This window comes from Pongo abelii, chromosome 6 (assembly GCF_028885655.2).
Source record: "Pongo abelii isolate AG06213 chromosome 6, NHGRI_mPonAbe1-v2.0_pri, whole genome shotgun sequence".
Classification (NCBI taxonomy): domain Eukaryota; kingdom Metazoa; phylum Chordata; class Mammalia; order Primates; family Hominidae; genus Pongo; species Pongo abelii.
In genome coordinates this window covers 7,890,669-7,914,279 of record NC_071991.2, presented here as the reverse complement: position 1 = coordinate 7,914,279, position 23,611 = coordinate 7,890,669, and the positions used below count along the sequence as shown (strand labels likewise).

General features: G+C 56.5%; 3 protein-coding genes across 4 annotated transcripts in view; 1 reads left to right on the top strand and 2 right to left on the bottom strand.

Moving 5' to 3' along the window:
- TECPR1 (tectonin beta-propeller repeat containing 1) overlaps positions 1 to 8,936 on the top strand; it is a gene marked incomplete at its 5' end in the record, with an annotated part of 35,506 nt that extends 26,570 nt beyond the window's left edge. Inside the window, 9 exon segments of the mRNA NM_001133184.1 lie at positions 573 to 669; positions 795 to 874; positions 1,958 to 2,014; positions 2,505 to 2,685; positions 3,154 to 3,289; positions 3,902 to 3,994; positions 7,652 to 7,758; positions 7,883 to 8,002; positions 8,157 to 8,936. Of these exon segments, the coding sequence (NP_001126656.1) occupies positions 573 to 669; positions 795 to 874; positions 1,958 to 2,014; positions 2,505 to 2,685; positions 3,154 to 3,289; positions 3,902 to 3,994; positions 7,652 to 7,758; positions 7,883 to 8,002; positions 8,157 to 8,270 (985 nt within the window). The 3' untranslated portion in view covers positions 8,271 to 8,936.
- Positions 8,937 to 10,229: 1,293 nt separating this feature from the next.
- On the bottom strand, positions 10,230 to 14,322 carry BHLHA15 (basic helix-loop-helix family member a15). The gene is made up of 2 exons (XM_009242546.3): positions 14,146 to 14,322; positions 10,230 to 13,415 (listed from the first exon to the last, which is right to left on the bottom strand). Exon 2 carries the CDS (start codon positions 13,359 to 13,361, stop codon positions 12,789 to 12,791), a length of 573 nt encoding a protein of 190 aa, XP_009240821.1. The 5' UTR covers positions 13,362 to 13,415; positions 14,146 to 14,322; the 3' UTR covers positions 10,230 to 12,788.
- Positions 14,323 to 15,967: 1,645 nt separating this feature from the next.
- LMTK2 (lemur tyrosine kinase 2) overlaps positions 15,968 to 23,611 on the bottom strand; it is a 102,911-nt gene continuing 95,267 nt past the window's right edge. For both annotated transcript variants that reach the window (XM_024250151.3, XM_024250152.3), the window contains exons 12-14: positions 21,872 to 22,004; positions 21,391 to 21,633; positions 15,968 to 20,105 (exon numbers count right to left, since the gene is read on the bottom strand). In XM_024250151.3, the coding sequence (XP_024105919.2) occupies positions 20,077 to 20,105; positions 21,391 to 21,633; positions 21,872 to 22,004 (405 nt within the window). In that variant the 3' untranslated portion in view covers positions 15,968 to 20,076. The remainder of the gene's footprint in view (positions 20,106 to 21,390; positions 21,634 to 21,871; positions 22,005 to 23,611) is intronic.

Below are 23,611 nucleotides of genomic sequence, written 5' to 3'. Positions count from 1 at the left end.
TGAAAAGTAAGAAAGAAAGAGAGAAAGAGAGAGCGAGAGAGAGAAAGAGAAAGAGAGAGAGAAAGAGAGAAAGAAAGTCTTCTCCCCTCTATGCATGTGTCTGTGTCCAAATCCCCCCCTGCCTTTTTTTTTTGAGACGAAGTCTTGCTCTGTCGCCAGGCTGGAGTGCAGTGGCGTAGTGGCACAATCTCGGCTCACTGCAACCTCCGCCTCCCGGGTTCAAGCGATTCCCCTGCCTCAGCCTCCCGAGCAGCTGGGACTACAGGCATCTGCCACCACACCTGGCTAATTTTTTGTCTTTTAGTAGAGATGGGGTTTCACCATGTTGGCCAGGATGGTCTCGAACTCCTGACCTCAGGTGACCTGCCCGCGTCGGCCTCCCAAAGTGCTGGGATTACAGGCGTCAGCCACTGTGCCCAGCAGGCTGTCACCTCTTAGGAGTGCGAGTGCCTGAAGGTGGCTGGTTCTGAGACTGGAGCTCGGTGCTTCCCTGTGGGGTGTTATGGGGGTGTCTGAGTGAGCCAGTTGGTTACCCAGTCGCCCTCGTCACCCGCCCTGTCGTCCTGCCGCAGGGGTCTGCCCACGGACCGGTACATGTGGAGCGATGCCTCGGGGCTGCAGGAGTGCACGAAGGCTGGCACGAAGCCCCCGTCCCTGCAGTGGGCCTGGGTGAGGCCCCGCTGCCCCCTGGGGGGTTGGGAATCTGCCCTCCCACCCCTCGTTGCCCCTCCTCGAGTGTTCTGACTGCCCTCTGGATTTGGGGGGTCCCAACTTCACTGACTCACTCCTCCCAGGTTTCCGACTGGTTCGTGGATTTCAGCGTTCCGGGGGGCACGGACCAGGAGGGGTGGCAGTATGCCAGCGACTTCCCTGCGTAAGCCTCTCCCTGCACAGGGCCTTTGGGCTGGGTCCTGAATGTCAGGGCCCTGGAGTGTGTGGCCTCTGGCCTCACTGCTCTTCCAGGCTGGACCCTGGCCCCTAGGCCTGGCCAAGGAGCAGACCCCTGGTGCCAGCCCTGCTACTGGAGGGGGAGGAGCCAGCGGAGGGGCCGGGAGGGGCCCAGGGGAGTGCTCCCTGCACACGTGGCACCCCTGGCCTCCGTGCGTGGCATGGGTAGGAGCGCCATGGCTCCCCCGCGCCACGTTCATCCCTGCTGTGCCAGGCACGGGCTCTGGGAGGATCAGATGGTGGCATCCAGGGCACCAGATTGAGGGGCTTGAGGAGGGCGAGTGGCCTCGACAGCCTTAGCAGGGTGAGCTCTGGGGGGCTTTGAGCCAGGCCCTGAGTGTTGGGGGGCCCAACACGAGATGTTAGGTGAAGGGGCAGTGTGAGCCCCTTGGAGAGATGCAGTCGCTGTCGCGAGGCCCTGGACCCTGGCGGTGCAGGTGCACGGTGTGGGCAGGCCCTTCACGGCACAGTCTCAGCCTGTTGGAAGATGGAGCCAGGACAGCCTGAGCTGGGGCCCAGAGCCAGGTGGCTTCTGAGCAGACCAGGACCGTCCCCTCGGCCACAGCCAGGCCTCCTGGACCACCCTCTGCTCAGCCTCGGGCCTCATCCTGACCGAGGGCTCTTGCTCCCCAAAAGGGCTCTGACGGGGCCTGGGGAGGGGAGGGCTGAGTCCCCTTAGCCTGACCCCTGACAAGTGACTGCTCTGCTCCAGCCCCAGGGAGGCCCCGACCCCCTTCCCCAGGGAGCGCCCTGCCCCTGGGAGGCCCCAACCCCCAGGAGGCCCTCCCTGCAGGTCCCTGGGGCTGCACTCAGCCCTGACCCCGCCGGGGCAGCCAGGAAGCACCTCCTGAGAGCCGCGCGTGGTGACACCTCCTCCTCTGAACCCCATCCGTGACTTCCACCCAGTCCCCATGCCCTGTAACGGGTAGAACAAGAATGTTTACATGCACGGTCCCTTTCCGGAAACTTCCACGAAGTGGCCCTGATTTCATCTTCTTCCTCCTTGCAGCTCATACCATGGGTCCAAAACGATGAAGGATTTTGTGAGGAGGAGGTGCTGGGCCAGGTGAGGCAGGGCTGCGGGTGACTGTCACGGTCAGGCTCCTGGAGGAGCCGCCCCTGAGGGAGCTCTGGTTCCCCGCACCCTGGGCCAGATCTCCTGGCCTCTGACCTCAGTCCCAAGGGAAGAATCAGTGGGGAGTAGGGTGAAGAGGGAAGCCGAATCTAAGTAAATGTCAGCCCAGGAAATGCCCGCAGGCTCCCAGTGCTCTCTGGTTTCAGAATAGTTTGTTTTCATGAACAAATAAGAGAAATGTCACTGGCACACTCCGCCTGTGAGCTGGACAGAGAACGGGGCCTGGCTGGAGCTGGGGGTGGGGGTGGGGGCCTGGCTGGGCCTGGATAGGGGTGGGGGTGGGGAGGAGGCCACCTCTGGGCCCCTCTTTCTACCCACCCCGGGGTTGGCTGCTTTCCTCCTCCTGGCTCCAGGGGCAGAGGCCCTGGAGCCTGGCAGTCACCTTGGGGTCCCCGGGCTGTGTCTTCTCTCCACTGTACAGAAAATGCAAGCTGGTGACCAGTGGGCCCTGGCTGGAGGTGCCCCCCATCGCCCTCAGGGACGTGTCCATCATCCCGGAGAGCCCGGGTGCCGAGGGGAGCGGGCACAGCATCGCCCTCTGGGCCGTCAGCGACAAGGGGGATGTGCTGTGCCGCCTGGGCGTGTCGGAGCTCAACCCTGCGGTGAGTGCTGGGGCCAGACGGATTCTTCTTAAAATGAGACCCTTGCTCTGGAGTCCGGCTGGGCTCGGACCCTGCTCAGGACAAGCCCCTAGGACCAGTGGACACTGCCTGTGCTCCGAGTGGGTCCCTGTGCCCTGGGGCAGTTGGCCCAGGAATGAGGCCGGTGGGGCGGGGGTGACAGAGGTGGGCCCAGGGGACACCGCGGCTCTTTGGCACCCGGTCCTTGGTGGTCAGCACCCCGGTGAGGTGCACACGCCCATGGAGGCGCTTTCCCTGCTCGCAGGAGGGTGAGATGCGCCCAGGATTTCAACAAGCACCGAGATCAGGCCGGGTGGGGCTGTGTGACTCCTGGCTGTCCCCCAGCCACCTGTGCTGCCCACCCGCTAGGCCCATTTCTGCTGGGCCTGGAGGTGGGGCCCTGGGGGTGGAGGTCCTGGTGACCTCAGCGCCCCTCCTTGCCGTCCCCAGGGCTCCTCCTGGCTGCACGTTGGCACCGACCAGCCCTTCACCTCCATCTCCATCGGGGCCTGCTACCAGGTGTGGGCCGTGGCAAGGGACGGCTCCACCTTCTACCGGGGCTCTGTGTACCCCTCGCAGCCAGCCGGTGAGTGCCGCGCCCCAGGAGCCCCTGCGGTGTTCACCTTCCGTCCAAGCTGATGTTTGCTGAACATCTTCTCTGGGCCAGGGTCCCCCAGAAGCCGTGTCCCCCTCCCACTGGGACTGACTGGGAGGTGGTCACCCTGGTGATGGGGCAGCCAGAGCCAGGCCTGCCTGGCCCTTCCCGGGGTGGCCCCTGTGTCTCGGCCCTGCAGGGTCCACTCCACAGTGACCAATCTGGTGGCCGCCCGGGAGGACGGGCTGTGCTGGCTTGTTCTTCTCCAGATGTCCAGTGTCCAACACGGGGACGCTGGTACTCAGCTGCCCTCTGCACAGGGATGGGTTAGCAGGGCAGCCCCTGAGGCTGGGTCTCCACCATGAGCTGCACAGGAAGCCTTCGTGTTGTGCTGGCAAGATGAGTCCATCGGAGCCCGCCACGGCTTCCAGAGACCCCAGGCACAGTGCTGGGTGGACGGCAGGGCACGGGTCAGCTCTGTGTGGCCCACAGCTGACACCAGGCTACACATCCGAGAGGCAGCTGGGGACCGAGGCCCACAGCCCCACCTGGCCCATGCGAGCAGGAGAAGGCCGCATGCCTGAGTCAGCGTCCCCTTCACAGGTGACTGCTGGTACCACATCCCGTCCCCGCCGAGACAGAGGCTGAAGCAGGTGTCCGTGGGGCAGACGTCCGTGTACGCCCTGGATGAGAATGGCAAGTTGCTCTTTTTTTAAATTTTTAATGTTTTGGCTGGGCATGGTGGTTCACACCTGTAATCTCAGCGCTTTGGGAGGCTGAGGCCAGCGGATCACCTGAGATCAGGAATTCGAGACCAGCCTGGCCAACATGGTCTGCATGACACAGCGAGACTCTATCTCAAAAAAAAAAAAAAACTTTAATTTTTATGGGTACAGAGTGGGTGTGTATATTTATGGGGTACATGAGATGTTTTGATACAGGCATGCATGCATAATATCACCTCAGGGTAAAGGGAGTATCCACCTCCTCAAGCCTTTATGTTACAAACAATCCAATTATACTCTTTTAGTTATTATTATTATTATTATTATTTTTTTTTTGAGATGGAGTTTTGCTCTTGTCTCCCAGGCTGGAGTGCAGTGGCGCGATCTCGGCTCACTGCAACCTCCACCTACTGAGTTCAAGCGATTCTCCTGCCTCAGCCTCCCAAGTAGCTGGGATTAGAGACACGCACCACCACACCTGGCTAATTTTTATATTTTTAGTAGAGGCGGGGTTTCACTATATTGGCCAGTCTGGTCTCAAACTCCTGACCTCAAGTGACCTGCCCACCTCGGCCTCCCAAAGTGCTGGGATTACAGGCGTGAGCTACCACGCCTGGCCCTCTTTCAGTTATTTTAAAATGTACCATTAGCCAGGCGCAGTGGCTCATGCCTATAATTCCAGCACTTTGGGAGGCCGAGTTGGGCGGATCACTTGAGATCAGGAGTTTGAGACCAGCCTGGCCAACTTAGTGAAACCCGTCTCTACTAAAAACACAAAAATTAGGCCAGGCGTGGTGGGTCACACCTGTAATCCCAGCGCTTTGGGAGGCCGAGGCAGGTGGATCACAAGGTCAGAAAATCGAGACCATCCTGGCTAACAGTGAAACCCCATCTCTACTAAAAATACAAAAAATTAGCCAGGCGTGGTGGCGGGTACCTGTAGTCCCAGCTAATCAGGAGGCTGAGGCAAGAGAATGGCGTGAACCCCAGAGGCGGAGCTTGCAGTGAGCCGAGATTGCGTCACCGCACTCTAGCCTGGGCAACAGAGTGAGACTCCGTCTCAAAAAAAAAAAAAAAAAAAAAGCCAGGTGTGGTGGTGCGCACCTATAATCCCAGCTACTCAGGAGGCTGAGGCAGGAGAATCGCTTGAACCTGGGAGAAGGAGGATATTGATTGCAGTGCACCAAGGCATGCCACTGCACTCCAGCCTGGGTGACAGAGCAAGACTCTGTCTCAAAAAATAAAATAAAATAAAAATAAAAATAAATAAAGTAAAATGTACCATTAAAAAAATTTTTTTGTTGTTTTTGAGACGGAGTTTCACTCTTGTTGCCCAGGCTAGAGTACAGTGACATGATCTCGGCTTACTGCAACCTCCGCCTCCCAGGTTCAAGCGATTCTTCTGTCTCGGCCTCCCAAGTAACTGGGATTACAGGTCCCCGCCATCATGCCAGGCTAATTTTTTTGTATTTTTAGTAGAGATGGGGTTTAGTAGAGATGGGGTTTGTATTTTTAGTAGAGATGGGGCCATGTTGGGCAGGCTGGTCTCGAACTCCTGACCTCAGGTGATCCGCCGACCTCCGCCTCCCTAAGTGCTGGGATTACAGGCAGGAGCCACTGCGCCTGGCTCTGTTGTTTTTTGACTTTATAATAATGGCCAGTCTTGCAGAAATAAAGTGGTATTAATATCTCAGTGTGGTTTAGATTTGCATTTCTCGGATGATTAGTGGTGGTGAGCATTTTTTCATGTTTGTTGGTCATTTGTATATCTTCTTTTTTTTTTTATTTGAGATGGAGTTCTGCTCTTGTTGCTCAGGGTGGAGTGCAGTGGTGAGATCTCGGCTCACTGCAACCTCTGCCTCCCGGGTTCAAGCGATTCTCCTGCCTCAGCCTCCCGAGTAGCTGGGATTACAGCCATGCACCACCACGCCCGGCTAATTTTGTATTTTTAGTAGAGATGGGGTTTCTCTATGTTGGTCAGGCTGGTCTCGAACTCTCAACCTCAGGTGATCCGCCTGCCTTGGCCTCCCAAAGTGCTGGGATTAAAGGCATGAGCCACCGCGCTCGGCCGCATATCTTCTTTTGAGAAATGTCTATTCATGTCATTTGGCCACTTTTGGATGGGATTATTGGTTTTGTGTGTGTGTGTGTGTGCTGATTTGTTTGAGTCCTTCTAGATTCTGGTTATGAGTCCTTTGTCAGTTGCATAGTTTGCAAATATTTCCTCCTATCCTGTGGGTTGTCTGTTTACTCTGATGATTATTTCTTTTGCTCTGCAGAAACTTTTTAGTTTAATTAGGGCTCATTTATTTATTTTTATTTTTGTTGCATTTGCTTTTGGGATCTTAGTCAGAAATCCTTTGCCTAGGCAAAGCTCTTGAATAGTTTTTCCTAGGTTTTCTTGTAGAATTTGTATGGTTTTAGGTCTAGATGTAAGTCTTTGATTCATCTTGAGTTGATTTTTTAACATGGTGAGAGATACGGATCCAGTTTCATTATTCTACATGCGACTATCCAGTTTACTCAGCACCATTTATTGTATAAAGTGTCCTTTCCCCAATTTATGCTTTTGTATGCTTTCGCAAAGATCAATTGGTTGTGGGTATCTGGCTTTATTTCTTGGTTCTCTCTTCTGTTCCACTGGTCTATGTGTCTACTTTTATAGCAGCACCATGCTGTTTTTGTTACTGTAGGCTTGTAGTATAATTTGAAGTCCAGTAATGTGATGCTTGCGGATTTGTTCTTTTTGGTTAGAATTGCTTTGGGCATTCAGGCTCTTTATGGGTTCCATATGAATTTTAGGATTTTTTTTTTTCTAATTCTGTAAAAAATGATGACAGTATTTTAATAGGAATTGCATTGAATCTGTAGATTGCTTTGGGCAGAATGATCATTTTCATGATATTGATTCTTCCACTGATTCATCCCATACTCATCAATCCATTTGTTTCTGTCATCTATGATTTCTTTCAGCAGTGTTTTGTAGTTCTCCTTACAGAGATCTTTCACCTCCTTGGTTAAGTACATTCCCAGGTATTTTACGTTATTTTTTGCAGCTGTTGTAAAAGGGGTTAATTTGATTCTCAGCCTGGTTGCTGCTGGCATGTAGCAGTGCTACTAATTTGTGTGCATTGATTTTGTAACCTGAGACTTTCCTGAACTCATGTCAAATCTAGGAGTCTTTTGGAGACGTCTTTAGGGTTTTCTAGGTATTTGATCCTATCATGGGCAAACAGAAACACCGTGACTTCCTCTTTTTCGATTTGGATGCCCTTTCTTTCTTTCTCTTGCCTGATTGCTCTGGCTAGGACTTCCCTTGTCCACAGTTTCTGCCTCAGCAGAAAGAGGATCAGGACGCCGGCCGTGCCCAGCACAATAGGGTGATTATGAGGCTTGGGGGATGCCCCGAGTGTGCAGAAGGCGGAGCTGGCTACAGCCCAGGCTCCTGAGTGTGGAGAAGTGGAGGAGGCTGTGGCCCTGACTCAGGGGCCAGGACCCTCCTGCCTCCCCGGCAGCTTCCCAAACCCCGAAGTGGTTAGAGCAGGATCTGGCCACCGGCTGCCGGGCCACACGGGAAGGAGGGGCCCGAAAGGTCTTCCCCTTTGACCCTCACTGCTTCTCTCCCCAGGAAACCTGTGGTATCGCCAAGGGATCACGCCCAGCTACCCGCAGGGCTCCAGCTGGGAGCACGTGTCCAACAACGTGTGCCGGGTGTCCGTGGGGCCCCTGGACCAGGTGGGGGTGCTCAGGGGGTATCGGGCACTTGGGGTGCTCTGGTTCCGTCTCTGGTCTCCCCCATCCCATGCCCAGCCGTCCCACGGCAGGTGGGGCTGAGGGCTTCATGGGGTCTGTGCTCCAGGTCTGGGTGATCGCCGACAAAGTGCAGGGCAGCCACAGCCTGAGCCGGGGGACAGTGTGTCATCGCACCGGAGTGCAGCCTCACGAGCCCAAGGGCCACGGCTGGGACTACGGCATCGGGGTGAGCGGGACCCGCAGCCTGGGGCTGTGTTGTCACCTTGTGCCTGCACTGGGTGCTGGAGATGGGGACGGCCACTGTGGGAGGCCCCCAGGCAGAGCCCCTCCAGGATCCTCGAGTCCCCGAGTCCCCTGGTGACGCAGCTCTCTCCTTTCAGGGAGGCTGGGACCATATCTCTGTCCGGGCCAACGCCACCAGGGCCCCCCGGAGCTCGTCCCAGGAGCAGGAGCCGAGTGCCCCACCAGAGGCCCATGGCCCCGTCTGCTGCTGAGGCCTTCCCCACACACCTACATGCAGGGACGGTGCCCAGTTTGGGGGATCAAGGCTGAGCCATTCTTGTGCTGGAGTGTGCACTGTGGGAGCGATGTAGCCCAGGCGGACTCAGGAGGGAACCTGGCCCCAAGGCTGCGGCCACTTCAGAGGCACTGGCTGAGACGGCCCTGAAATGTGAAGCTCCGCGGACACTCCCGCACGTGTCCCCGTCTGCGAGAGTCCCCGGGGTGTGGGGCATGGGGTGGAGCTGCACTTCCCAGAGGCCCCTCCCACCCTTCCCTTCCCGTCTCCCTCCTGCCTTTCCAGGACTAGAACCCAGAACCTGGAGCCCTCCGGGAACGCCGGCCCTGGGGCAGCAGAGCCCAGGACGGAGCCCTTCTGAGCCGGCATCTCAGACAGCACCCGGGCCCCACCAACCCTCACCAAGAGAGACGGCCGTGGGGCTCAAGGCCTCTTTACCATGTGCAGTGACCATTTCTCAGAGCAGGACTTGCAAAGAGGCTTTAATTTCAAAAGTGAAGGAAGGCGGCCGGGCGCTGTGGCTCACGCCTGTAATCCTAGCACTTTGGGAGGCTGAGGTGGGCAGATCACCTGAGGTCAAGAGTTTCAAACCAGACTGGCCAACATGGTGAAACCCCATCTCCACTAAAAATACAAAAAAAAATAAAAAAATTAGCAGGGCGTGGTGGTGGGCGCCTGTAATCCCAGCTACTCGGGAGGCTGAGGCAGGAGAATCGTTTGGACCTGGGAGGCAGAGGCTGCAGTGAGCCAAGATCGTGCCACTGCACTCTAGCCTGGGCAACAGAGCGAGACTCCATCTCAAAAAAAAAAAAAAAAAAAAAAGTGAAGGAAGGAGACAGCAGATTGGAAATAACACTGGAGTGGATGGGATGTCCTCTTCCCTGAGGGAGCCGGGGTACCAGACGGGAGGCTGGGAGAGGACGAGAGGCTGCCCCGTGGCTGGAGGCAGCGTCCATGTGCGCAGTCACCATCATCAACCCCCATTTGGCCCCTTCCCCAGACGTGCTGGCGACGGGCTTCTTGGATGTCAAATCATGTTGTAGGGGGGTGCAGACTGCAGGCTTCTGTGGGGAGCAGTACTGTGTCCGTCGGCAGTGGCCATGGGACCCTCAGCCCGTCCTGCACATGGAGCAGGGCGCACAGTCACCCTCCGTCCTGTGGCAAGAGCCCAGCCTGGCCCAGCCCGGCCAGGCGAGGCAGAAAGTGTCGGCCAAGTGGCCCTGAACCCCATCCCGCAATCTCTCAGCTGCTTTTTATCCCTTTGTGCCCCACTGGGAGTTTGCTTCCTCTAACTGCACACTTTGCCCGGGAGGTCATCAGAGCCCAACCCCAGGCTCTGCTCGGTTGGAGAGGGGATGACTTCGCCACCACCTGACCTTCCTAGGGTCCTGGTCTCACTGTCAGCAGGGGGTCTGTTGTGTGTATTTGTACAGTTTTGCTGTATGGGGTTTGTCACCCAAAAGCTGATGCTGAGGAAGCCCTCCCTGGGGCCCTTCCCGTGGGCATCTGAGAGACCTGGTGCTCCAGTGTTTCTGGAAGTGGGTCCCAGTGCCGCCGGCTGTGAAGCTCTCAGATCAATCATGGGAAGGGCCTGGCGGTGGCGGCCACCTGGAACCACCCTGTCCTGTCTGTTTACATTTCACTATCAGGTTTTCTCTGGGCATTACGGTTTGTTCCCCTACAACAGTGACCTGTGCATTCTGCTCTGGCCTGCTGTGTCTGCAAGTGGCTCTCAGCGAGGTACGGGGAGGGCGTCACCCTGCAGAATGGCAGAGCGACGCGTCCCCTCGCTGCTGAGCCCCAACTGTTTACCTGCCCTGCATCACTTCCTCGGATGCTTTACTCAATAAACATTTTTCCTGGCGCATCCATGCCCTGGTGTTTTTTATCGATACGTTGATTAAAACGCGTGGTTCCCCATGTGCCTGAAGCAGACATTGCCGTGAAATTTTTTATTTTTGTTTTATGACACAGCATCAATTTCATGAATACTTTGAAAGGGCCATTAGAAAAAATAAGAGCCAATTTGGGTCATTTGAGAAACATTTTCAGCACAATTACAGCGGGGGCACAGGCCGTTCGGCTCCAGCTGGGTTTTCCCAGACGCAACAATTGTGGTTCTGGCTTCTCCGCTGGTGGGGATCGGGCTCGCGCCTCCGGAGCTCTCAGGGCGCCTGTCTGCTGGGGGGGTGGGTACATCCACAGCCCTGGGGGACGGCGCATGGGGTAGCCCAGGAACGGCATGTGGGTCTCTGACCCACTTGTGCAGGGACTTGAGGGAACTCATCCCGATGGCCGCGGCAGGGGCTCCCCACAGGATAAAAGGATCCGGCCTGGCCTTGGGGTCCAAGAGGAGGGCCAAGGGAGTGGACCTGGCCCCTGTCCCCTCTCCTCCTCGAAACACTGGACACCCTGAAGCGAGACTATGGCTGCTGAGGATCCTGTGTGATGTGGCCGCGGGGCGTCCCCTCTGGCCTCAGGGGAAGAAGGACTGGGTGGCTCGGCCCAGGTCACCCTCTAGGAAGCAGAGGAGGTACAGATGCCAGTTCTGGGCAGAAAGAAAGAGCCACTGAGGCCATTGTCCTGAAGGCGGTGACCCCCAGGCCTTCCTGTTGCCCCCCGGGAAGCCCTGGGCTGCGCTGGACACCAGGCCGGGTCTCCATCTCCTGGACTGAGGCTCTTCTGGGCTTTCAGGCTTAGCTTGTCGGTCCATTCAGCAAGTTCAGGGGCGGACTGAGCCCTGCTCTGGCCATGGTTGAGCCGGAAACAAGAGCTGCCATGTTCATAGCACCTGAGTACCCCCGCCGGGGAGGTCTCTGTCATCTCGTGTCCCCGCTGGGCAGGTGCCCCGCAGCAGGGGAGCCCCGGGCTCTCTCTGTCCCAAGTTCCCAGCTGCATCCAACCTCAGCTCACAGTGGTGGATCACCCTGACCTTCCAGAGTGCCCCTCCCAAGGGGCAGACCCAGCGTCCTGGAGTCCCCACTCCAAGCTGTGCTGAAGGACAGCTGGGGAGGTAGGGCCAGGACCAGACCAGGCCTCTGATAAAATCTCATCGAAATGAAACCAATGTGCCCAGGCCACCTTAAGGGGCCCTGACCAGGAAAGTTAGGCCTGAAGCTGCCAATGCCAGATCCTCAGGGTGTTACCTGTGTCCTTATGTGGCTAGGCCTAACCCCAAGTGCCACGACCCCCAACTTGGGGAGGGCAAGGCCACCTGGTGGGGATGGGCCAGCCAGAGCCCTTGGTCTCAGCTGTGGCAGCCACATCCCTGGCCCGGCTTGGCCCTGAGGGCCTTTGGGACATCTCTGGGCAGACGCATGAGGGAGGGGAGAGTCAAGTAGCCAAGTCCGGCAGAGCCAGTGAGGCAGGAACGCCCAGCAGAAGGAAGCTGGGCTTGGGGCAGCAGAGACGTGCCAAGCCACCAGGCCCGGCCATGAGGATGAAGCACCTGGGCGGGGGAAGGGACGTACCTGCCACCCCAAGGCTCCACCAGGCAGAGAGACCCAACGGGCTGCCAACTCAAACCAGGACCCAAGCACGTCGTAATGTCCTACAGACAGCCAATTACATGATAACCCCCCATCAGTGAGAATAAGTAATGGCGGTGGCAGGGGCTGGGTGGGGGGCACACTCGCTCCCCGCACAGGCCAGGGCTGAGCAGGAGGCCTCAGATCAGCTCCTGGGGAGCAACCCAGGGCCTTGGGGCTTCTCTCCCATGCCCAGAAGGGCTGCTCCAGGAACACCCAACCCTGTCTCCTGCTCCAGCTCCACGACGCCCCTCACACCCTGCCCCAGACCCTCCACAACCAGGCACAGCCTAGGGTCAACACATCCAGGAGTCCCAACTCGGAAGGAGGGAGGAAGAGACTCCAGCCCCTCCCCACCATTCAACTTTTGAGGATGAATTGAAGGTCATCCTGATTAGAGTTTCTGGCAGCTCCAACCATCTCGGATTGGCCCCACTCCCCGAGCAGCCTTGGGCTCTGCCGGGCTTGTCCCGGGACTCAGTTTACCCCAAATGAGGATGCTGAGCCCAGGCCCCATGTGGCCCTATAACAAAGGTTAGAGAGGGGATCCCTTGCTGAGGCTTTGGCCTTGGAAAACCTGCAGGTAAACCTTTTCCTGGAATCTCCCTTGCCCTGGAGGAAGTCAGGGTGAAGAGACGTTAGTTCCAAGGCTAAGGAGGCCTTTCAACTCCGGCTGAGACTGCCTGACTCAATGAAAAATCAGGATCCGACTGGGCCCTACCCAGAGGTTTGGGCCTCACGGCGCTGTCCAGGGCCACAGCCGCAACTAGGCCACTCGCTGGTCCCCAGCGGGGCAGGAAAAATTGCTCCAGGGAAGTGGCTGAATGTTCGGGGGAAAATGGAACCGCTGAGGCCGCGTCCTTGTGGGGTGTCACCACCCATCTGGGGCTCGCGGCTTGGAGGGACTGGGGCTAGGAGGAGCAGGCCGGGCAGCTGCGGCCACCACCACCCCCACCCAGGGCTGGGTGCTAGGTGCCCTCTCGGAAGCTGTGGATCTGCGTGGAGTACCTCTGCAGGTGGCCCTGGGGCTGGGCCTCGGTGGCCCCCAACGCGCCCCCCGCCACCTGCTGCTGCTGCTGCTGGTAGTGCTGGTAGAGCTTGGGGCCCGGCCCCTCCAGGCCCGGGAGGCGGCTGCTGGACATGGTCAGGATGGTGGCCGTCAGCGATTTGATGTAGTTCTTGGCCAGCGTGAGCGTCTCGATCTTGGAGAGCTTCTTATCCGCGCGCACGTGCGGGATGACTTCACGTAGGGCCTGGAAGGCGTTATTCAGCTTGTGCATCCGCTGCCGCTCCCTCTCGTTGCTCTCCAGACGCCGCTGGATGCTGCTGTCACGACGGCCAGCGGGCCCCGAGGGTCCGGGCCGCCTGCGCCTGCCCTCGCCCGGAGCCCCTGCTGCGGCCCGGGCCGGCCGGCTCCGCAGACCCTTGGCCGGCTCTGGCCCCGGGTTCGGCAGGGACCCGTCTGGCGTCCCTTCCCCGGGGGTGGCCTCTGTGTCCTGCACCGGGGCCCGGCGCCGCGGGGGCCGGTTCTTGGTCTTCATGGCCCTAGACTGGCTGTCCTAGGAGCTGGTGGCAGGGAGGTGAGGCCCTTGGAGCTGAAATCCAGAACACAGGACACTCTGTGTTCACCCCACATGGCCAGGGGACCCGCTGGGGTGCCGTCCCCGGCAGCTTCCTCCTTGCTGACAGCAATGGTACCAGGGGCAGGGGTTAGCGCTCCGCGACTGGAGGTCCTTCTGTTCACACGCTTAGCCCTGGGCTGACCCTCCACACACCCACGCCCTTGCTTTACCTCATACAGACCTCTGGAACCTGTCCTTGTCCCTGCGTCCCCGTTCCCCCAGGGTGACTCACCCTGACCCCTAGATCTTCCTCTGGCTCATGCCCCTCACTGCCCCCCGAGTGCCTCCTGAGCTCGGTGACCTTTGACACTTTGCCTAGACCACCCTGAGATGCGTCCCCCACCCTAGCTTAGGGGGCGTCTCTGCCGGAGGCGGCACTGACTCCTTCATCCCGTGGGCGGGCAGCGACTCCAGCCACCAGGCTCTCGCTGTCCTGACCCGCTGGACGTGACACGTGCAGGGACAGCACTGGGGCCAGAACCGCTGCGGACATGGGGCAGCCGTGGAGGTCAGAGGTCGGCAATGGCCAGGGCCTGGCGGCAACCCCCAATCCCACCACGTGGATGGCCCCCGTGGGGGCTCCAGACAGACCAGAAGTCCCCCACCCGGGTTTCCCCACAGCCCCCACAACCCAGCCGCCAGGTCCTGCCCCTGGGTCCCCTCCCCGCGGCCCTCTAACCCGAGTTCCCAGCTCCCGGGTTACCTGGGGATCCGCGGCCGCACGCGCCGAGGCTGCCCACGGGGGACAAGGACACGTCGCTTTAGCCGCTCCGGGCGGGGCCGCGGACGCATGCAAATGAGCCCTCGGGGCGGGGCCGGGGCCGGGTGTCCCGGCGGGCGCGGGGCAGCAGTGGCGGCACCTGCGGGCGGACGGCCGGCCGGCGCCTGGGGCTCCCGGACCAGGTGGCCACGCAGCCCCGCCCCCAGCTTCCGCCCCGCCCCCAAGATAGACAACCTCCCCCGCCCGCCTCTCCCTATCCTCTCCCTACTGCCCCCCAACCCTCGTCCCCCAAGACAGCCACCCCCGCCCGCCTCTCCCCATCCTCCCCCGACAGCCCCCCACCCTCGTTCCCCCAGACAACCTCCCCCACACGCCTCTCCCCATCCTCCCCCGACAGCCCCCCGACCGCCCCGAGATACCCTCCCCCCATCCGTCTCTCCCCATTCTCCCGCTACAGCCCCCCCAAGACAGCCTGCGTCCCCACCTCCCCTACTCCCGTCCCCCGACAGCCTCCCCACAACCTGCTTTTTCCCATCCTCCCCCTCAATTTCCACCCGCACTTTCCGCACCGGCCTACCCCATATCCGTGCCCGAGACAGCCTCCCACCGCCCGCTTTCCCCGACCCTCCCCCTGACACAGCACCCCCGCATCCATGCCTTCCGCGATCCTCCTTGCCCGGCCTCTCCACTCGTGGCGGGGTCCCGGGCCCATTCCGCCAATGGGAAACAGGTCTCTGGGTGCCGCCGGACGGAGAGGTGGCCCGGGTTCAGGCTCAGCACACAGAGCCCAAGTCCCAGGAGCACCCCGAGACGAGCCACTCCGCGAAAACGCGGGCATCTCCCAGGGGCTCCCCTGCCCCGCCCCCGGGATGTTTAGCGGAACCTGGGGCTCCTACGGGCTGAGGGCGGAGCCCGAGTTGGGGTGGGGGTGGGGGGCTCCTTGGGCAGGTGTGCAGTCCACGGGAACGCCTGTTTGTTTTTTTTTTTTTTGAGACTGAGTTTCGCTCTTGCTGCCCAGGCTGGGGTGCAATGGAGCGAGATGATCTCGGCTCACGGCAACCTCCGCCTCCCGGGTTCAAACGATTCTCCTTCCTCAGCCTCCCGAGTAGCTGGGATTACTGGCATGCACCACCACGCCCGGCTAATTTTTGTATTTTTAGTAGAGACGGGGTTTCTCCACGTTGGCCAGGCTGGTCTTGAACTCCTGACCTCAAGTGATCCACCCGCCTCGGCCTCCCAAAGTGCTGGGATTACAGGCGTGAGCCACCACACCCAGCCAAAGCAGCATCTTGCTCAGGGACCATTCGGGGCTGCTAGGGGTGCGGTGACTGCGAGTGTCACGCTGGCTGGCAGGCCTGGGCTCCACACTCATGGGTCTGGCTGCTCTGTCTCAGTACCTCTGGGTGGGAACTCAGGTTCTGAGTGGGGTGGGGGGCCGGCACAGAAAGGCTGGCTTGGAGCCAAGGTTAGTTAGTTCTTCTCTTGGCCTAGAGGCTCATTTGAGGCTGGGCCAAACGAGGTCCTTGGAAATGAAAATGCTTCCGAAATTCATGAGTGCAAAGGCATGGATTATAGACACGCTTCAAGGTGGCAGGAACACTAAACAGGTTTGGTTTTCCAGTGGTTATACAAAGCTTTATGTCCTCGGGAGTGCGGGGAGTTTAGGTCTGTCACGCAAGCTCCAGAGGGTCCAGGGCAGGGGCCCGGGGCACAGGCTGCGGGCGCTCACAGCAGGGCAGGGCCAGGCCACCCACCCAGGTGGCCCTTGCACGGTGGACAAAACACAGAAGAAACGCGGCCAACAGAGTTTATAAATATATAACTATATTTATTTTGAATATTAAATAGTTTTTAAATTACAAGCAATTTATTGAATCACACTATGCATCAATATACAGTAAAAATCTTACAATTTAAAAATGTACACAATTTAAACTGAAAGTTCATTGACTGTTATATTGCCATGAACCTCTTCTGCCTGTGTTAAAGGACAGCACGGAGGCCTGGTGGCTGTGACGGCCCCCTACGTCCTCCTCTGCAGACGGAATCCGACGGTGGATCCATACACCAGCCCCATGATCAAGATCCCGCTTGGCACATGTAGGCCTGAGCACTTAACCAGCACGTGTCCAGGCCGGTCAAACTGATCTTCACAGGCTGTTGGTAATTCAACACTGTCAACGCATCTTTAAGAATTTCTTTATAGATGAAAGAGAATGTTCTTTGTTAATAAAGACTTGAGCCAACCCCATTGCTACTTAGGAATATTGTTTTGGAGATTTCCATCGGAAGTCACTGCGTATACCCATTCTTTTTTTAAGGCTACTTCTCATAAGGCTCATGTTTTGAAGCCACTCTAACAGAAGCCCAACCTTTGGCGTCTAACCCTTGGTTCACTTCTGAATTTTCAGATGATGGGCTGAGTCAAGGAAGAGCAGGTGCTGCCTTCCTTCCACTGGGTCCCTGGGGACAGACATGCAGTAGGTCCTTAACTCTACAAATACCCTATTTTGGGAAACAGGAATAAAAGGAGGGGTTCGGAAAGGCCTTTTACAGCAGCAAGACAAACCAAGAATTTTCTTAGATAAACCCATTTCTATAGAAACGATCGAACCTGTACATTTAAAAATAGAACGAACGCTGTTTGCAATTCGGCTTGGTCGAGCTTTCTGCACCCTTACGGTGAATGGCTTCTCGTCCACACACACACGGGCCAAGTCTCAGAAGGATTTGGGGAGCACTTTTTCTGTGTTGCCCTTTCTGGCTTATTGACAGGATCATTTGAAAAGACAAATTCGCATCTAGCTAGGAAGGAAATGAAAACTAGATTATTTTTGTTATAGGATTTAAAATGCACAAACTCCACCAAAATAGGACTGATTCAGATTGATTCTGGGTTGCTACCCCATAGAAGGCCAGAAAATATTCTAACCTTCCCCCACATTATCTAGAGAATGCCACTGATTTCACTGTACAACTTATTAGAACAAGTACATTTTGAAAACCCACCACTGATGACCAACTTATTAGTTAAAAAATAACAAAACAAACAACAAAAACCTGAACTGAACACAGCACATGCTGACATTTCAAAAATGGGCTGCAATTTTTATTCTACTTAAATTTCCTGTGTATTGCTTGGATTTCAAAAAAACATGTTAACCCACATGTTGATTATAAATATAAAATCTCGCCCCTCCATGCAACACCACACTAAGATCCACTACCCCCCAACTCAATGTATAAAATGCTTTTTTGGCAATTAATTATGAGAGACTCAAAATAAATAAAAATGGGAATTATATTATGAAAAAAAAATTTTTTTTTTTGAGACAGGGTCTGGCTGTACCCAGGCTAGAGTACAGTGGCATGGTCTCGGCTCACTGCAACATCCATCTCCTGGGCTCTAGCCACTCCCACCTCAGACTCCCAAGCAGCTGGGACTACAGGTGCACACCACTATGTGCCCAGCTAGTATATATTTTTTTCTTTCTTTTTTTTTTGTATTTTTAGTAGAGACGGGGTTTCGCCATGTTGCCCAGGCTGGTCTTGAACTCCTGGGCTCAAAGTGATCCGTCCGCCTCGACCTCTCAATGTGCTGGGACTGCAGGCATGAGCCCCCGCGCCCGGCCAAAATCTTAATCCTAGTGGAAAACTGACAGCCCCAAAAGGTCAATAAATGTACTCGAGGCTGACACTGTATAAGAAGACGACAGATTCCATGATCTGCGTGACTTTGGTCATTAAATCTGAACTCCTTAAACCTGCAATTGAAAAGGTAGTATAATCACGTCTCATTTCTCCTCAGCCAAGACTAATCTTAGATGTAAAAACTGAGAAAACTCAGGAAGTCCCCACAGCAAGAATTCAGAGTCATGGCAATTTTGGCAAAATCATCTTCTAATGCCCTGTTAATTAAAAAAAAAAAAATTCGCGCATCCTGAGAGCCAGTGGTGCTCCCCACACAGCCCAGGTGGGCACCGCGTCCACCCCATTCCTAGACAGGAGTGGACTCTCTCCATCCTGAACGTCTTGCTGTGGAAAGTTATTGCTTAGTATAAAAAATGAGAGAAGTGGGGTGGAACTGGCAATGAAGGTCATTTGCTGCGCACGCTCTGGCAACGTCCGCCTGCATTTTGCACTAGGACTCAACTTCCTTCCGTGTACCCCAGGCGGCCCCTGCATGGGTCTGGAGAGTGCCCCAGGTTGCGCTGGAGTCTGGAAACGTATCAGCACCGGAAAATATGTGGGGTGAAGGGCGAGTGTGAGGGGACTGCAGGCCCGAGGACCCCCGAAGGAACGGCTGCCTCCCCAGCACAGCACGGCACGGCCGCGCTGCACCAGCCACCGGGGATTTCTTATGTCAGAGCAGAACTCAGGGAGGGAGGTGTGAGGTCGCCCATGACCACACGGGCTCGTGCCGATGTGACGAAGCTACACTGGGAGCACTCGGGCCCTTTCAAAGCCAGAAGAGAACCTGGGGCTTAATGCAGAACGGAGGGTCCGTGAGATGAGTCCCGGGCCACGCAGGACCACCCAAGGCCCCGACCCGGACTATGTGTCGGCTGCTGATGCTCTGCCGTCGTCCCTTGTCTGCTCCCCTTCACAGCTGCAGGATGTGGTGTTATCTCATCCCACACGGATAACCACAGACTGGCCAGGCCCAGCTGGACGTGACGTGGAGTGGCTCGGAGGAGAAGATTCGGCTGTGGAGGTTTTTTTAAAGCTCAAGTTCCCACCACCTGAAGTGTGCACACATCATCAAGTCAAACCGTCCCCCACGGCCGGCGTGCTCTGCGGGGATGAGTCTGCCTGAGTTCCCCGGCTTCTTCCCAGCAGCCTGGCCTCCGAAAACCAGGCAGAAGAGCTGCGTGGAGAGAAGCGGTGCGGTGCCCCGTGCGGGGTGCAGCTCTCTGGACCTGCCACACCAGCACGTCCCCAGGGATGGGCTGGGTCCATCTGAGGTCGGCGGCCACAACCTGTCGGTTTTTACCAAAAGGGCTTTAAAAAATGGGACGTGGGGTGGAAGAATGACAAGGAGAGGCTGCAAGACCTCTCAGCTCCTCAGAGAGAAGCCTCATTTGCTGCGGGGAAGCCACTTCATCAAGAAGAGACAAAAATGCATTCAATTCCATCAACAAAACAGTGGTATTTTGGACTCATTGAAAATATTTCCTATATGAACATAAAACACTAACATTCAGAATCATTTATCATTTATGAAAGAGTACCATATGTACAATCCCAACAATCCTAGACACAGTAGAACACTCAAAATATTTAAGCTTTACAAGTACCATGCAGCGCAAACTATAAAACAGAAAAAAAAAAATCAAACTAGTGGATAGCATCGGCTTGACCTGCCTCATTTTCCTTGAATAATTTAAGATTCTGTACAACAATGGAGACTCTCGGAACATTTATCCACAGTGCAATTACAGAAAGCAATTCGTGATTTCTCTAGAAATAATAAATATGGCTCACTGGTGACCATTCCCCTCACGTGTCCTCTGTGGTGCCCACACGTGTGCCGGGATGTGCAGGCGTGGACGCAGAGACGCCCCTGTGGAAAGCACACACGTGGTGCGCACAGCTCCACACACGCGCGCACACTGAGGCCGTGCCCCTGCCTCCCCCGACGGCCAGCGCGTGAGCACTGCCTGGGAGGCCGCGGCCGCGGGTGCACGGGGCACTGAGGGACGCCGGCTCCTGGACACGGCCTCGCTCCGCACCTGGGCTCCCGAGGGCCCCGCCTTGAACGCAGCTCAGAGCCATCTCCCTCTTCACCTCTGGATTCTTCCTCCCAATCTCATGTCAGCAAATGGCGAGTGGATGTCGCTGCTCGGGCTGAGGGCGCAGGGGCGCCGCTCCAGGGGAGCAGCCTCGGACCCGAGCGTGCGCGTTGGCAGCCACCTAGTCCTTTTCTCCGTCTTCGCTGCTTCCTGTTGAGAGAGGAAGCGAGACGACAAAGCTGGGTTTTCAAAATTATCAGACAGGCACGGCGTGGAGGCCTGTGCGCCGCACCACAGGAACGGAAGCGGGTGTTTTGAGCCCAGCACTGCGCGAGCCACCCTTCCCGTCCTTTCCTTCGGAAGCAGCCCCTGCCTGACTCTCCCACAAACACATCTGCTAAGCTCAAATGCCAGCTGGGCGCTAAGGGTCAGGGTGCAGAAGAAGTCAGCTGGGATCCACACATCTGCCCCCCACAGACTGGCAGATAGCAGGTGTTATCTAATCGGCACAAATGAAGCCTAGCGCCGATGCAAATAAAGCCTCTTTGTATTCCATATTTATTATTTGATCTGTAAACTTCCAGTCAAAAAATGAGCCTATTAACCTTTATCTTTCAATCTAGTGATGGGGAAAGAAGGCTCCCTATGTTCAGATACCTCCACTTCAAACGGCCCCTGCCCATTCACCCCACCTCGCCCTCGGGAGCCACACCAGGACCAAGACTCAGTAGCAAACCCAACATTCCAGGGGCAGCACCAGAGGGCATGTGGGCTGGTCCCAAGGCCAGGGGTCAAGTGCTCTTACGAGCCTGCTGAAGAGCAGGTTCTCTCTGGGAAAGGAGGAGACAGAGTGTGGAGGGGGGACTATGCAGCCACAGGAGAAAAAGAGGAGATGGCGCGCAGCCTGGGCATTCCTGGGACCCAGAGCCCCTCTGCCTCAGCCTGGCCCCACAGGGTGGGCGATAAGGAGCCTGAGAGTGACCACAACAGGCAGCGGGCGTGGCCCCGAGAGCACACTCAGGATGCTGGCAGTTTTACTTATTTATTTATTTTAGAGACAGGGTCTTGCTCTGTCACCCATGCTGGAGGGCAGTGGCACAATCATAGGTCACTGCAGCCTTGAACTCCTGGGCTCAAGCATTCCTCCCACCTCAGTCTCCTGAGTAGCTGGAAGTGCAGGTGCACACCACCACACCCAGCTAATTTTTTAGTTTTTAATTTTTGTAGAGATGGGGTCTCACTATGTTGCCCAGGCTGGTCTCACACTCCCAGGCTCAACTGATCCTCCCACCTCAGCCTCCTGAGTAGCTGGGATTACAGGCAGGAGTCACTGCACCCAGCTGATGATGGGAGTTTTATAAAAACGAGTTTGTAATCTACTCAGCAAATGTGAAGAAGACATGAGATTATCAGGCCTGCAAGACCACCGTCTCCCAGCTGCAGCGCCCCACCCCCGACCCCGCACTCCCAACCCCCAGCACGCGGCGCCTCTCACCGCCCTGCTCGATGTCTGAGTCGGTCAGGTGTGTGAGGGAAAAGCTGGCAATGTTGGCGGGAGAGATGGAGAACCGGGAGTAAGGCGCCAAGTGCGGCCAGCTCTGCTCCGTGCTCCGGGCCGGTGGTGGCGGGGAAAAGTACTTGGATGTTTGGAGAGAAGGCTTGGAGCTGAGCAGGTTACTTGTTGTCTTTGACATAAAAGGATCTGGGGAGAAGTCATCATCCCACTCAAAGCCGCCGCCTAGAAATAAAAAATAAAACCCCACCCTTTTTATCACTGCGTGATGAGGGAGAGGGGGAGCCTCTGGGCAGGTGCACCCTGCAGGTTGGAAGACACAGCCCGGCCCGGCTGGCAGATGGCAGCGCTGTGCCCATGTCAGGGGGGCGTCACTAAAGCAACATGGGAAGTTACCCTCAAAAAACCTTTACATTACTCAATTTTTCAGTTTCCTTTAAAACTAGTCAATGACGTGAAATACCTTCTTCGTCGGTGGAGCTTTCAGAGTTGATGCACCTGCTCAGGTAGGGAGAGCCTGAGGCTGGGGCTGGGCTGCTCAGGTCCGGGCCACACGCCTCTCCTCCACAGGGCCCCAGCTCTTTGGTTGGGGTCTCCTGAAAAGCCAAACAGAAACTCCTGTCAGCAAAGGCCTGCTCACAGGAACCCCCGTGTGACCGCTTCCCCACTGGCAGGCGCATCAGACTGATTGACTGAGAAGTGAGCGTCTCAAGACAAAGGCGGCTCCGGGCCTGGGAGGACGGACAGACACGAGGCTCCGTCTCTCCCTCTGCCTGCAGCTCTGACCTGGGCAGAGGCATGAAGCACCTCTCTGAGGCTGCAGAGAAGCGCAGAGCAGCAGGCAGGCGGGGACGAGCAGCAGCGCTCCAGGTGCCACCCGCCAGCAACAAGTGTGTCGGCTTCTCCTCCACAATCCCCTGCCTGGACTCAGTTCAGCCTGGAATCCAAAGTGGGCACTGCCCTGGACAGAGTGCTCCGGGAGAAGCCCTTGGTTCTGGCTTCGGAGCAGGAAGGGGATCTTCTGATGCTCAGAAAGAGAAGGGGGAATTCCAGCTTTCTTCTCTTCTCTGTTCTCTTGCTCTCCAGTCCCAAGCAATCCCGGGGCAGCAGCTGCCTATAATCCTGAGGGCCATGAAGCCTCCTCTCCACTGGAGGACTGTGACCCAGAGCGGGAGGGGACCCTCACTGGGTTTTTTTCCCTTCTGTCCTCCCACTGCTTGGCTCCAGATGTGCGTGCGATTGCAGGAAGTATGGCACATCATGTAACTAAAGCCTCAACTTTCTAGCTAGGGGACCAGAGAGGCCCAAATAACTGCAAGTATCAGGGACATCACAGAAGAGGGAGGAGCTCAAAAGGGTGACCTGACGAGGCTGTTGGGGGGCTCCTGGGCTGTGTGTGGTAGATCTGACTCTGAACACACCAAAGCTTTGAAAATGAACCTCAGGGGAGACCGGGGTGGCGTGCGGGGCACACACGTGGGGCAGGTTCAAACAGCACAGCGAAGGCTTTGAAAGGGGAACTGGGAACTGACACTGAAACCACAGCCCACAGAACGCCGCTTGGAACTTGTGGCCTGCACCCACCGGGTTAAGGCCTGCTAAGATAAAAATATCAACATGATTCACAGCATTTAAACATGGCACAGACTGCCTAACATGATAGGAGGATTCAAAAGCTAAAATTACTTTGCATTCAAAAAACGAGGAACACCTCAATTTACCTGGGAAAAGAAAATCAACAGGTGCCAGTGTCACGGTGCCACCGATGTTGGAATTATCTGAAAAAGGACTACTATAAAAATGCTCCTACAACTAAGGGGAAACACTCTTACCATGAATAGAAATAGGGAAAATCTTAGCAAAGGAACAGATGATAAGAAGAATGACAAAAAGCAAAACTCAGAAAAGTACAATAACCAAAATCTAGCAACTCAATGGATGGGCTCAACAGCAGAATGGAGATGACGAAGGAAATCATCAGGGACCGTGAAAATAGAGCAACAGAAATCACCCAATCCAAACAAGAGCAAGAAAGAAAAAACCTGGAGGAGGAAAGGACCAGAGCCCCAGAACCTGTGAGAGAATACACAGGGTCTAACCCTGGAGTCCCAGGAGGAGAGGAGACAGGGCGTGGGGCAGAAAAAGTACTAGAAGAAAATACTGATTGAAAACTTCTCAAATTTGGTGAAAGATACAAAACTAC

What these genes read in the sequence shown, in the direction of transcription:
- BHLHA15 (XM_009242546.3), bottom strand. Translation starts at nt 13,361, where the DNA reads ATGAAGACCAAGAACCGGCCCCCGCGGCGCCGGGCCCCGGTGCAGGAC.